The sequence below is a fragment of the Lotus japonicus genome, chromosome 3 (assembly GCF_012489685.1).
Source record: "Lotus japonicus ecotype B-129 chromosome 3, LjGifu_v1.2".
Classification (NCBI taxonomy): domain Eukaryota; kingdom Viridiplantae; phylum Streptophyta; class Magnoliopsida; order Fabales; family Fabaceae; genus Lotus; species Lotus japonicus.
In genome coordinates this window covers 84388079-84401742 of record NC_080043.1, presented here as the reverse complement: position 1 = coordinate 84401742, position 13664 = coordinate 84388079, and the positions used below count along the sequence as shown (strand labels likewise).

The 13664-nt window shown below is 38.2% G+C and overlaps 2 protein-coding genes across 2 annotated transcripts; both read left to right on the top strand.

Annotated features, from left to right (window-relative positions):
* The first annotated feature begins 173 nt into the window (after positions 1-173).
* LOC130746651 (brefeldin A-inhibited guanine nucleotide-exchange protein 2) lies at positions 174-11286 on the top strand. Its single transcript, XM_057599346.1, has 11 exons — positions 174-1628; positions 3800-4117; positions 4352-4697; positions 4788-5210; positions 5299-5591; positions 5988-6261; positions 6962-7464; positions 8291-8612; positions 8729-9110; positions 9279-9961; positions 10476-11286. The coding sequence occupies exons 1-11, from the start codon at positions 427-429 to the stop codon at positions 11085-11087; spliced, it is 5358 nt and encodes a 1785-aa protein (XP_057455329.1). The 5' UTR covers positions 174-426; the 3' UTR covers positions 11088-11286.
* A 522-nt stretch (positions 11287-11808) lies between these two features.
* Positions 11809-13431, top strand: LOC130746652 (probable calcium-binding protein CML18). The gene has a single exon (XM_057599347.1). The coding sequence runs from the start codon at positions 12447-12449 to the stop codon at positions 13053-13055; it is 609 nt and encodes a 202-aa protein (XP_057455330.1). The 5' UTR covers positions 11809-12446; the 3' UTR covers positions 13056-13431.
* The last annotated feature ends 233 nt before the right edge of the window (positions 13432-13664 follow it).

Here is a 13664-nt window from a genome sequence, read left to right as displayed (position 1 = left end):
AAATAATATCCGCAGAAAAAAACAGAACATGAGTTTTCCACTTCTCCGGCGAATGCATTTCTCATGAAAACGCGTAAGTACCCTTGCCCAATCCACTTAATTACATCCAATAACCGTGATGATTCCAAACGAACACAAGGGCTATAACGTCAATTACGTACAGAGCAAGCGAACCCAAAAAGCGCCATTTCAAGACTCAGAAAGAACCAGTAACCTTCCCCGCGATTCAGATCCCACACTCTCACTCGCTTCCCCCGACTCACCAAGTCACCTCGCCGCCATTGTTGAACCACCGCGCCGAGTTTCACCAACTCATTCTCACAGCACCATGGCATCAAGATCGTAGCAGAAAATCGCCCGCATTCTGTTTCTCCTGAGGCTATTAGGCCTCGCGACGCCGAGTCAAAACTCGCTCCGAACTCGGGAATGGCTTCCTCGGAAGCCGATTCCCGTCTGAGCCAGGTCCTCGTCCCCGCACTCGAGAAGATCATCAAGAACGCTTCGTGGCGAAAGCACGCGAGGCTCGCTCATGAGTGCAAATCCACCATCGAGAGGCTCAACCGCAGCACGCCGCAGCTTCCTCCCGGTTCTCCGTCCGATACCGAACCGGAAAACTCGGATCCCGGTCCACTCCACGACGGCGGTCCGGTCGAGTACTCGCTTGCCGAGTCCGAGTCGATTCTTAGCCCTCTCATCAATGCCGCTAGCTCCGGCGTTCTGAAGATCGCCGATCCCGCCGTTGATGCCATCCAGAAGCTTATCGCGCATGGATACCTCCGCGGCGAAGCGGATCCCGGTGGCACCGCTGATGAGGCCAAGCTGCTGTCGAATTTGATTGAATCGGTTTGCAAATGCCATGATCTGAGCGACGATGCGATGGAGCTGCTGGTGTTGAAGACGCTGTTATCCGCGGTGACGTCAATTTCGCTGCGAATTCACGGTGATTGCTTGCTTCTGATTGTGAGAACGTGTTATGATATATATCTTGTGAGTAAGAATATGGTGAATCAGACAACGGCGAAGGCGTCGCTGATTCAGATGCTGGTGATTGTGTTTAGAAGAATGGAAGCAGATTCATCCACAGTGCCTATTCAGCCTATTGTGGTGGCTGAATTGATGCAGGCAGCGGAGAAATCTGATGCGGACAGTTCCATGACGCAGTTTGTGCAAGGGTTTATCACGAAGATAATGCAGGACATTGATGGGGTTTTGAACCCCGTGACGCCTAGTGGGAAGGTTTCATTGTTAGGTGGGCATGATGGTGCGTTTGAGACCACCACGGTGGAGACCACGAACCCCACGGATTTACTGGATTCCACTGATAAGGACATGTTGGACGCTAAGTATTGGGAAATCAGTATGTACAAGACGGCATTGGAGGGAAGGAAGGGGGAGCTGGTGGATGGGGAGCTGGTGGAGGAAAGGGATGATGATTTGGAAGTTCAGATTGGGAACAAGCTGAGGAGAGATGCTTTCTTGGTGTTTCGGGCGCTTTGTAAATTGTCTATGAAGACACCCCCTAAGGATGCATCTGCGGATCCGCAGTTGATGAAGGGGAAGATCGTTGCATTAGAGTTGTTGAAGATCTTGCTGGAGAACGCGGGAGCTGTCTTCCGGACTAGTGAAAGGTAATCTTATTTTGCTGGAGTGGAGTTCCCTATTAGGACTTGATTTAGAAGTTGGCATTTTTGTGTCTTTGTTTAATTTTGCTGGTAGACAACCAAAAGGTGTAGTTTGATTTCTGCATTAATCTTAGTAGTCAAGGTGGTAAACATAACTACAGACGTTCTCTTAATAACGCATACTACTTTCATGTTATGTGGTTAGAATTTAGGAATATAGAATCTGTCATAAGATGTCACCGAATAACTCATAACTCCTAGTAGAAAATGATTTCAGCCAATCTGGACATTGAGTTATACCGAGTCCGTATGGATATTTTTGCTTGCTTTGAAATTATTTCATACCATAATATCAACATAAAGTGATGAAGTGCATAAAATTTTCTTGGATTAATTTGAAGCATTTTGAGCATGATACGTGTGAAGTATACTTTCGGTCCGGTGGTGGATTTTGGAAATAAGACATCCTATGGAAACCATTTTTGTTGATAAATTTAATTATGCTGGCATCAATGTCAACAGATCCTAGCTCTAGTTTGAATGGCTGGTCAGGGACTCTAAGATTAAGCTTCACAAGTTGGAGGATATTCTTACCGATCAATGCTGTCTTCTCACCAATATCTTTAAGGAGGATATGTTCTGGTTTCTATTAGAATGGACCATCTCTCTTGTGAACTAATTTTGAACTGAATAATCATTATGCTTCCTAGGCACAAAATTATATTTTAAAGTTGGTTGATATGGTCATTAGTCAGGAGTTGTTTGTCTAATATAAACTTTAAAACTAATGTGGTGTTCGTTTGTACGGTGTGAAAGTGCTCTTTGTTGGTATTGATGTCTGGATTGTTTCTGCATCTTCCTTTCCTTTCTGTAAAGCTTACAATCTGGATCCCACATTCCCACTGCATGCTACATATGATATTTGTGATCCTATTCCATGGTGAAAATATTAGTCCAACTTTTGTCTTTCATTTTCGCATTTTATTAAAATGAAAGGAGAACTGCCACCGGTATTCACTGTTAGATTTCTTCAATCTCAATAGGAGTGATTACCAATGTCATCTTGAAGTAAAAATAGGGACTTTGTTGTATTTAATTTTATGCAATTCCTGAATTCATCTACAGATGAAGTTATTTATATTTGTTTTTCATTTTTCCTATTGTTTGCACCATTGGGATCAAGGAACCTAGAATTTTCGGTTCTTTGAGGATGCAATTAGTGTGCAATGACAATGTAAATTTTTTTCCCATCTCTAGCTGCAGAGAGGAAGTTAAACATATAAACATATTTGGTAATCAAGATTGATTGTCTTTCGGTTTTTCTTAGGTTTTTGAAATTAATTGACATTTAAAATTGGAAGAATATTTCCTGCTGGAGATTTAAAAGCTATATTATTAATACCTACTGTCGACATCTCCAGCCAAGCCAACGGGTTAGGCCTTTTCCTTTGCTAGGGTTACTGGCTATCTGCCGGAAGTTTTGGGTTAAATACCAACATTTTAGCAACAAATCCAATAAATCTATACCTCTCAATAGGAGTATTGGTTTTTTTGGAAAGGGTATTGACTTCTGATAATTTTGTTTTTGCTTATACCTGACAATATCTTGCTATTTATAGTAATGAATTTCTATAACTTGGTTTTGTTTCCTTGCTCAATAATCTATGCTACGTATGTCTTAGTTTTTGTGCCTCACCAGGCAAGTTGTGTACCTTAGCAAGGGCTTCCTGTTTCAAGCTACCTGTAAACATAAATGAACAATTGGATCAATGTATAGATGGATAATCATTTCTTAATTTAGTTATTTTTTTATTTGTGGCCTCTGTCATTCATAACTTTGAATTCTCCTTATGTCCTCACAACTGATTCATCAGGAGTTAATGGAGTAGTGAATTATATTTAGTAAACCTTCTGTTCATTACTTGCATGTGATTCATCCTCCACGATATATTTTTTAGCATTGACTGTTAATGTGTTATATTTTTTTTGTCTATTATCTTTTGCATGGAACTCTCTGTTTTGAGTTAGAAATGTCTTTGTTTTGAATTATCATTATTGCAAATTTTCTTCTCTTTTTTTCTATACACTACTTGACATTATTCCTTTTCATCTTTTCATATAACTTCACTGGACGATAAGTATACTACTAATGGTTGCATTTGATTGCGGTTGTGCAGGTTTTTAGGTGCCATCAAGCAGTACTTATGTTTGTCATTGTTGAAGAACAGTGCTTCAACTCTTTTGATTGTTTTTCAGCTATCATGCTCCATATTCATCAGTCTGGTATCAAGATTTAGGGCTGGATTGAAAGCAGAAATTGGAGTTTTTTTCCCTATGATTGTTCTCAGGGTCCTAGAAAATGTTTCTCAGCCTAATTTTCAACAAAAGATGATAGTGCTTCGATTTCTGGAGAAGCTTTGTGTTGATTCACAGATTTTGGTTGACATATTTATCAACTACGACTGTGATGTTAATTCATCAAACATATTTGAGAGGTGTGCTATTTTATTTCATTTTGATCTTTCGGTGCACAATTTATTTTACTTTATGAATAATCTGTGAATTCTTCATGTTTAGAATACAGATTTCAAGTTCAGTTGCATTTCCATGTTCCTGGATTGTTTTCAAACACCGTGCATGCTTGCACTGTGGTTGTTTTGATTGTCACTTATTGCACTCTGTATATAAATATTTTATATGATTATATCTAATTGTTATGTTCCTCTTAGGATGGTCAATGGACTTCTTAAAACTGCTCAGGGTGTCCCTCCTGGTGTAACGACCACCCTTTTGCCTCCTCAAGAAGCAACACTAAAACTCGAAGCCATGAAAAGCTTGGTTGCTGTCCTAAAATCAATGGGTGACTGGATGAACAAACAACTGCAGATTCCAGATCCTCATTCAGCCAAGAAAGTTGAAGCAACTGATAATGGAACTGAAGCTGGAGGTTTCACCACGGTTAATGGGAATGTAGAAGACTCAGTTGAAGGATCCGATACTCATTCTGAAATCTCTAATGATGCGTCTGATGTTTCATCTATTGAGCAACGCCGAGCTTATAAACTGGAACTTCAGGTAAAGAAATGAATAGGATCTTGAGAAGCAAGTATATCTTTGTTCTTGCTTTTGCTATTTATTAATGAAGCTAATGCAAGTTTATGCCAGGAAGGTATATCACTATTTAATAGGAAGCCTAAGAAAGGAATTGAGTTCCTCATCAATGCCAAGAAGGTAGGTGATTCTCCGGAGGATATAGCTGCTTTTCTTAAAGATGCGTCTGGGTTAAACAAGACTTTGATTGGTGATTATCTGGGAGAAAGGGAAGAATTATCCTTGAAGGTGATGCATGCATATGTGGATTCCTTTAACTTTGAAGGCATGGAGTTTGATGAGGCAATCAGGGTCTTTCTTCAAGGATTTAGACTGCCTGGTGAGGCACAAAAAATTGATCGGATCATGGAAAAGTTTGCTGAACATTATTACAAATGTAATCCAAAGGTCTTTTCTAGTGCTGACACAGCATATGTCCTTGGTTTTTCTGTGATACTGCTCAATACGGATGCTCACAATCCTATGGTGAAGAACAAGGTATGGGCTGATAATTCTATTAATTGATGTACAAATAATTATGATAGGCATTGTAGCTTATTTTCTGTATGGTTGTTGAGTTATGCAGATGTCTGCTGATGATTTCATAAGAAACAATCGTGGAATTGATGATGGAAAAGATCTGCCTGAGGAATACTTGAGGTCATTGTTTGAAAGAATATCCAGAAATGAGATCAAAATGAAAGAAAGTGATATCGCCCCTCAACAAAGACAGGCTGTGAACCCAAATAGAATTTTAGGCTTGGATAGTATATTGAACATTGTGATTCGTAAGCGTGGGGAAGAGAGTCATATGGAAACCAGTGATGATCTTATCCGTCATATGCAAGAACAATTCAAAGAAAAAGCTCGCAAAACTGAGTATGTTCACCCATATTTTCCCCCTCTCTAGACGAAATTATTTACTTTCCGAACTCCTCTCTGGCCAAGTAGAATATTTTACCTAGTGCTGTTTTTGGCATGAAGTATGTTGACATCAGGCTATTTATGGATCCTACCATATTTACTAGTATTTATCTACGTTTTACATGATTCATGTCTGATTTAAGTCTAGTGTGTGTCAATCAGAAATGTTGCCTTTCTTTTTTTTAATCTTTCAGATCTAATTATTTCACTTGTTTCGAATTTTTGAAGTTGACTAATTCTTCTAACAATAAAAAAACATTCTTTTATATTGCAGTTTCTTTCATAATTTTTTTGGGGAAAACCTTGGTTATTTGAATAATTTCTTAATATTTATCTGCTTGCATTTTGTAGGTCAGTCCATTATGCAGCCACAGATGTTGTTATCCTTAGATTCATGATTGAGGTGTGTTGGGCACCTACGTTAGCTGCCTTCAGTGTACCCCTCGATCAAAGTGACGATGAGGTTGTAATATCTCTGTGTCTTGAAGGCTTCCGCCATGCTATTCATGTTACTTCTGTAATGTCCATGAAGACTCATAGAGATGCTTTTGTGACTTCGTTAGCAAAGTTTACCTCACTGCATTCTCCTGCAGATATTAAGCAGAAAAATGTTGAGGCAATTAAGGTTGGTGAATTTAAACATCTCTTCGAGGACGCTTTTGAACAATGTAATAAGCTGAAGTTAATATTAATTAGCAATAGCAATTCTCATATGTCAATGTCTCAATACTTCCTACACACACATTGTGAATGCCCCCTTTTAAATGCATAGTTGCCTTTATGTATTCATTGCATTCACATGGCATCTCTTATTATTTCCAAGTTCATGTTTACTTGTCTTCAATGGACGGTCTAATCCTTTTTCATAGTTGTCTATGTTTTTTACACATCTGCAAGTGCTTTTATCACTATATACATACCACTGAAACAAAATAAGTTTCAATTTCCCTTGTGCAAATGTTCTAATTAATTAATCTACTATTGGAGTTTTTGTGTGTGTGTGTGGAATTCACTTACTGAAAATGATTATCAGAATGATATATGCGGGATCTTTTTAGTTTGTGGCAATGTATTCCTGAGGTGTAAAACAAAGTTTTATGCTTTTGTTGATAACTTGACATGACTTTGTATTTTCCACCTGTATTGTTGATAGGCAAAGTTTTTGTGTGTGTGTGTGGAATTCACTTACTGAAAATGATTATCAGAATGATATATGCGGGATCTTTTTAGTTTGTGGCAATGTATTCCTGAGGTATAAAACAAAGTTTTATGCTTTTGTTGATAACTTGACATGACTTTGTATTTTCCACCTGTATTGTTGATAGGCAATAGTTGCTATTGCTGATGAGGATGGAAATTACTTACAAGAAGCTTGGGAGCATATCTTGACCTGTGTTTCCCGGTTTGAGCATCTACATCTTCTTGGAGAGGGAGCTCCACCTGATGCTACATTCTTTGCCTTTCCTCAGAATGATTCAGAAACAAAGCAAGCAAAATCAACCATTCTTCCTGTTTTGAAGAAGAAGGGAGCTGGGAGGATGCAGTATGCAGCTGCCACATTAATGCGGGGTTCATATGATAGTGCTGGAATTGGCGGTAATGTTTCTGGAGCAGTCACATCAGAACAAGTGAACAATCTAGTTTCTAATTTGAATATGTTGGAACAAGTTGGAAGCTCTGAAATGAATCGCATATTCACTCGGAGTCAGAAGTTGAACAGCGAGGCCATAATAGATTTTGTTAAGGCTTTATGCAAGGTGTCCATGGAGGAACTAAGATCTCCATCTGATCCACGGGTTTTCAGCCTCACAAAGATGGTTGAGATTGCGTATGTATTACTCACCTACTTCTTCATTCATGTTACCTCTTTGCCCTCACTCTGAACTTTAAAAAAAAATCTATTTCTCATGGTTCTTAGGGTTCATGTGTTTAGGTTTATTACAAAAGCGGCAAAGTTAATAGCACCTGGTGCCCTGATTTCTAGGCATTGCAATATTTTCTTTTGTTTATAAAATGAGCACTTTTACCATCCTGGTTTTCTCTTTATTGGTTGATCGCCCCTTTTAAATCCCCACATCTTTCACAATTCTTTGTAGTTTGGGTAAATCGGTGAATTGAACTTTTTTTCTATCCAATTCTGGTAAAGTATCATATGGGTTGCATGTGAAGAGATCATTTGTTGAAATCTAAGTTTCTGACGGTAAACCAGTGGACAAAGTGTACAATTATATTGTTGGAGACATTACAAGTGTGTCCAAAGATCAAGAAGTAGGTTTTCTCTTTATTGGTTGATCGCCCCTTTTAAATCCCCACATCTCTTTCACAATTCTTTGTAGTTTGGGTAAATCGGTGAATTGAACTTTTTTTTTTCTATCCAATTCTGGTAAAGTATCATATGGGTTGCATGTGAAGAGATCATTTGTTGAAATCTAAGTTTCTGACGGTAAACCTGTGGACAAAGTGTTCAATTTTATTGTTGGAGACATTACAAGTGTGTCCAAAGATCAAGATTGGAAGAGCATGGGAAGGTGTCATTTGTCTGGAAATCAGATGTTGGGGAAGAGCATCAAGCATATGATTTATGTTTCATGATTGATTGATGTTTATATACTGCTGTCTATATTATATTGTTTGACATCATTATTGCGTAACAGGCACTACAATATGAACCGCATCAGGCTTGTATGGTCAAGCATCTGGCATGTTCTCTCTGATTTCTTTGTAACCATTGGCTGTTCTGCGAATCTTTCAATTGCAATTTTTGCAATGGATTCCTTGCGTCAGTTATCAATGAAGTTTCTGGAGCGGGAAGAGTTGGCTAATTATAATTTTCAAAATGAACTTATGAAGCCTTTTGTCATTGTTATGCGAAAGAGTAATGCTGTTGAAATTAGAGAACTAATTATCAGATGTGTCTCTCAAATGGTTCTATCCCGTGTCAACAATGTCAAATCAGGGTGGAAGAGCATGTTCATGGTAGAGCTTATCAACTCTTGTTGTCTATAGAGAGCTTCAATTAACACAAATGTTGTTTTGATTGCCTATTGATTGTTTTTCCACCCTCCACTTATTGCTTATAGGCTTGATTACAGGTATTCACGACTGCAGCTTATGATGATCACAAAAACATTGTACTGTTGGCTTTCGAAATTATGGAGAAGATTATTCGAGATTACTTTCCATACATCACTGAGACTGAAACCACCACCTTCACAGACTGTGTGAATTGTCTAATTGCATTCACCAATAGTAGATTCAACAAAGAGATTAGCCTAAATGCAATTGGTTTTCTTCGATTCTGTGCAACAAAACTAGCTGCAGGAGACCTTGGCTCCTCATCCAGGAATAAAGATAAGGAAGTTCCTGGAAAGATTTCCTCACCTTCACCTAGAACAGGAAAAGAAGATAGACAATCTAATGGAGAGATGACTGACAAGGATGATCATCTCCATTTCTGGTTTCCTTTGTTGGCAGGTGTGGATATTATATTAAGTTTATGTAGACTTGAATTAGGGAAAAATTACTGAATTCATGTTTCTTAACATTGTCACATAATTAGTGCAAGCTTTCTACCATCTTACTTCATGTTTTAAGAAGCTTAGCATGTTACCAACGTGCTTATTTGATGTCTATTTTCTGCAGGTCTATCTGAGCTTAGCTTTGACCCAAGGCCTGAGATTAGGAAGAGTGCCTTGGAAGTCCTATTTGAAACCTTACGCAACCATGGAAATCTCTTTTCCCTACCTTTATGGGAAAGAGTATTTGAGTCTGTCCTCTTTCCAATATTTGAATATGTCCGACATTCTATTGACCCTTCAGGGGGTAGTTCACCGGTTAATGAAGAAGAGACTGATGGTGAGCTTAATCAGGATGCTTGGGTTTATGAGACCTGCACATTGGCCCTCCAATTGGTTGTAGATCTTTTTGTCAACTTTTACAGCACTGTCAATCCACTTATAAAAAAGGTGCTGATACTCCTGGTAAGCTTTATAAAGCGTCCTCATCAAAACCTTGCTGGCATTGGTATTGCTGCATTTGTTCGTTTGATGAGTAATGCTGGGGAGCTATTTTCTGATGTAAAGTGGTTAGAAGTGGTTTTATCTCTAAAAGAAGCAGCAAATGCAACACTCCCCAACTTTTCATTCCTCGAGAGTGAAGACTTTGTGGCTAGTAATCATGAACATGCTTCAACAACAGCCGGAGATGATACCGATCTTGCCGAGTCTGGTTTGCTAGATAATTCAGAAAGCCTAAGAAATCAGCATATTTATGTTTATATCACTGATGCAAAAAGCCGAGCAGGTGTTCAACTGTTACTGATTCAGGTGAGGTTCTTTTTCTGTTCCACTAAAATTGTGGACAGTACTAGTTATATGTGCCAGAATGGAGGGTATGCATCTTTCCATTCATACCTCATGCTGATTGTCAAGTAACCACTTAATCCCAAAAGCGTAAGCTGTTGGGTAAGGGTCACATTAATGGTTTTATATTTTATATTCTAACACGCCCCCTCACGTAAGAGTCCTTTGGGCTTGAAGCGTGGATAAATGCACAGGCCCACCTACCATGTGCTTAATTAAATTCCACTTTTTAATTAGAAAGTGAGGGGAGCAAGGATCGAACTCTAGACCTCTCGGTCATAGAGGCTCTGATACCATGTCAAGTAACCACTTAATCCCAAAAGCTTAAGCTGTTGGGTAAGGGTCACATTAATGGTTTTATATTATATTCTAACACTGATATATATCATTGACTCTTTATTCACCTGTATGCGTCTGAATCAAAATAGATGCAAGTGATGTTGAAAATTGATGTTAACTCTCTTCCTGAAATTGGCAGGCGGTGATGGAGATCTATAACATGTTTCGGTCCCACCTTTCATCAAAAACCATGCTAGTCTTGTTTGACGCTTTGCACAATGTAGCATTACATGCGCACAAGATTAACAGCAATAGCATTTTGCGTTCTAAGCTTCAAGAGTTTGGTTCTATGACCCAAATGCAAGACCCTCCACTGTTACGCCTTGAAAATGAATCATACCAAATATGCCTTACATTTTTACAGAACCTTGTTGTCGACAAGCCTCCTACTTATGAAGCAGCTGAGGTTGAATCTCATCTTGTTCGATTTTGTCAAGAGGTTTTGGAGTTTTACATTGAAGTTGCAGGCTTTGGACAAAAATCTGAATCTTCTAATGGTAGAAAGCCACATTGGTCAATTCCTTTAGGCTCTGGGAAGAGGAGAGAATTAGCTGCACGTTCACCTCTTGTTGTGGCTACTCTGCAGGCTATTTGTAGTTTGGGAGATATTTCTTTTGAGAAGAACCTGTCTCATTTTTTCCCTCTTCTCTCTAGCCTGGTAAGTTGTGAACATGGTTCAAACGATGTCCAAGTTGCTCTCAGTGATATGCTTAGTTTATCAGTTGGTCCTGTTTTGCTTCAGTCATGTTGATAATTTCGATAAGACTAACCATGCAATTTGAGATATAGGATATTTTTGTTTGAATCCTTGTTCATAATTTTCTCGGCGCCGTCCTCTTGGATTACATGTCAATAATATTCTTTGGCAGTGTATGAAAAGTTGATAGTAATTGCGTTAGCTACACCTTCCTAGAGGCTTAATGTTGTATTTCCTTTTTCCTTTTACTCAATTTTTTTTTCCATAGAATTAATTTTGCAGCATTATATCATGTAAATATTAGTTTATATTGAATTTCTTGCTGTATGGTGATTAACTTGCTAGTTGTAAAACGGGAGTTCTAATTTCCCTTTTCTGAGAATATTTTTTATTAGAAAGAAAATTGACTTACTCAAGATAATTAAAATTAAATATTAATATTATGATTAAGAAAATTTACAAAATCAATACTCATTAGTTGTGCAATTATATAGCTTGTTTTGTTGTATAATTTTTCAAGCTGGAAGCTTATATTTGTACTCGTAATGTTGTTATTTTTAGCTAGATGAACTGAAGATATTTGTGCCTTAGCTTCATCTGATGGGCTGAACACTTTTTTTTTGGTCAATAGGGTTGAACACTTGAACGGCCTATAAATAAGTTACATGAAACCATGTAAAACATGTAATAGAGATATGTAACAAGACAGATATGACATAAATAAAAGCACCTTTGGCTTTAAGTTCAAAATAGAAGACTAGTTCTGTTAAGTGCATTGTTAAAACACCTTTGGCTTCTATCCTTATTACATAATTAAACCTTCGCATGGATTATAATGTAACACAAGTTTCCCCCTTTAAAATGGGTGTCTTTATCGCAAGATCCAAACACAGTCGCCAGGGTAAATTGCTGTCATCCATCTTGCAGTCCAGAGGAAACCCACCACAGATAGAGAACAAAATAGTTGTAGGCCTAAGAAAGTGAAATTTACCACCAGCACTTAATATTGGTGATATTTATTTATTTTTTTACTTTTTGACACCCACCAAACAAGACCTTAATCAGACTCAAAGTTGAACCAGTCACCCTAAACTCAACATCCTTATCTGCTTGTGTACGTGTTTAGATGAACTGAATTTCTAAAAACTATGGATGGAAGATGAGAAAAATATGAAGCTGCCGTTTTATCTCAGAACACAGAAAGTGTTCACCCTTTTGCAGAGAGAATGAAACCTCGTGGAGGTTGGAGATTATCACAAGGTGACAAAAGGACCTGTCATAAAGCTACACAGCTGATATACAAATACCAGCCCCATACGCAACCAAGTCCCTTTATATTCACCCAGCGTTATTAATCATTTACTTTACACAGTGAGTCAACTGTATCAACACAGTTCTTAGTTTCCCTCAATCATGTTGCAACCCTTCACTACTTGCTTCACCTTTCTCCACCAAAAAACCAAATTCCTCCTCAATCAGTCAAGAAGAAGATCCAACAACAGATTCTCTTCAATTTCTGACTTTTCAGTCTCTTCTTTCCTTCACATGGAGGTTTCTAGCCAGTTTCAACAAGTTTTCAAGTTTATTGATTCCAATGGTGATGGGAAGATATCAGCCACTGAGTTAAGTGAACTGCTTTTATGCCTGGGATCATACAATAAGTGCACAGCAGCTAAAGAAGCTGAGGGCATGGTCAGGGTGTTGGACTTCAATGGAGATGGGTTTGTAGACTTGGACGAGTTCATAGTTGTCATGAATGGCATCAGAGAAGAAATCAATAATGATGTTGGAAGTAGCAAGCAGCAAGAGGATTACCTCATGGATGCTTTTCTTGTATTTGACACTGATAAGAATGGCCTAATCTCACCTAAGGAGCTACGTAGAGTTTTGCTCAATCTAGGATGTGATAGTTGCAGTCTCAGAGATTGTGAGCGTATGATCAAAGGGGTTGATAAGAATGGAGATGGGTTTGTGGATTTTGAAGAATTTCGATCCATGATGAAAACAGGACTTACCAACTAACAAGAGCTTGAAACATGGGTTGTTTTGTGCTGCATTTCAGTGTTAGTTTCTTTCTTGTTCTGTTTACTTCACTCACGTGTTCTCTGTCCTTATTGCTCCTAAAGATTGTTTTATTGGATGATAGGAGAGGTTAAACATCAGAATAGTTCAACAGCCTTCTGATTAAGCTGGTTAATTAGTTTAGAGGAGGATAATTATTGTATATTATTCTGTTTAGATAGATAATGCCTTTTGAGCATGGGAATGATAGTGTGACACCTAGTAAAAAGAGGATCTGGTTTCTCTAATTTCTTATCATTGTCTATGTCCTTTATTTTCTTGGGATACTTCATAATAAAGTGGACAAAATCATATGATTTTGTATCTTCCAGTCTCACTGTCTCTATTTTAATGATTTGATTTAATTAAAAAAGATTAACTTGAGTGATGGGCACTGTTCTCTGTTTGTCCATGCCTCAAAAAGAGATTGTCAAGTTGCTACTCTGTCTTTTTGCCTTGATAGAACACAGAATTAATAGGCACCACTCTTTTCATAAATGTCAAGGAAACGTGGGAGTTTAGTGGAGCCCCCCCCCCCGCCCTCAATACCCCACGGCAAAGAAATTAGCA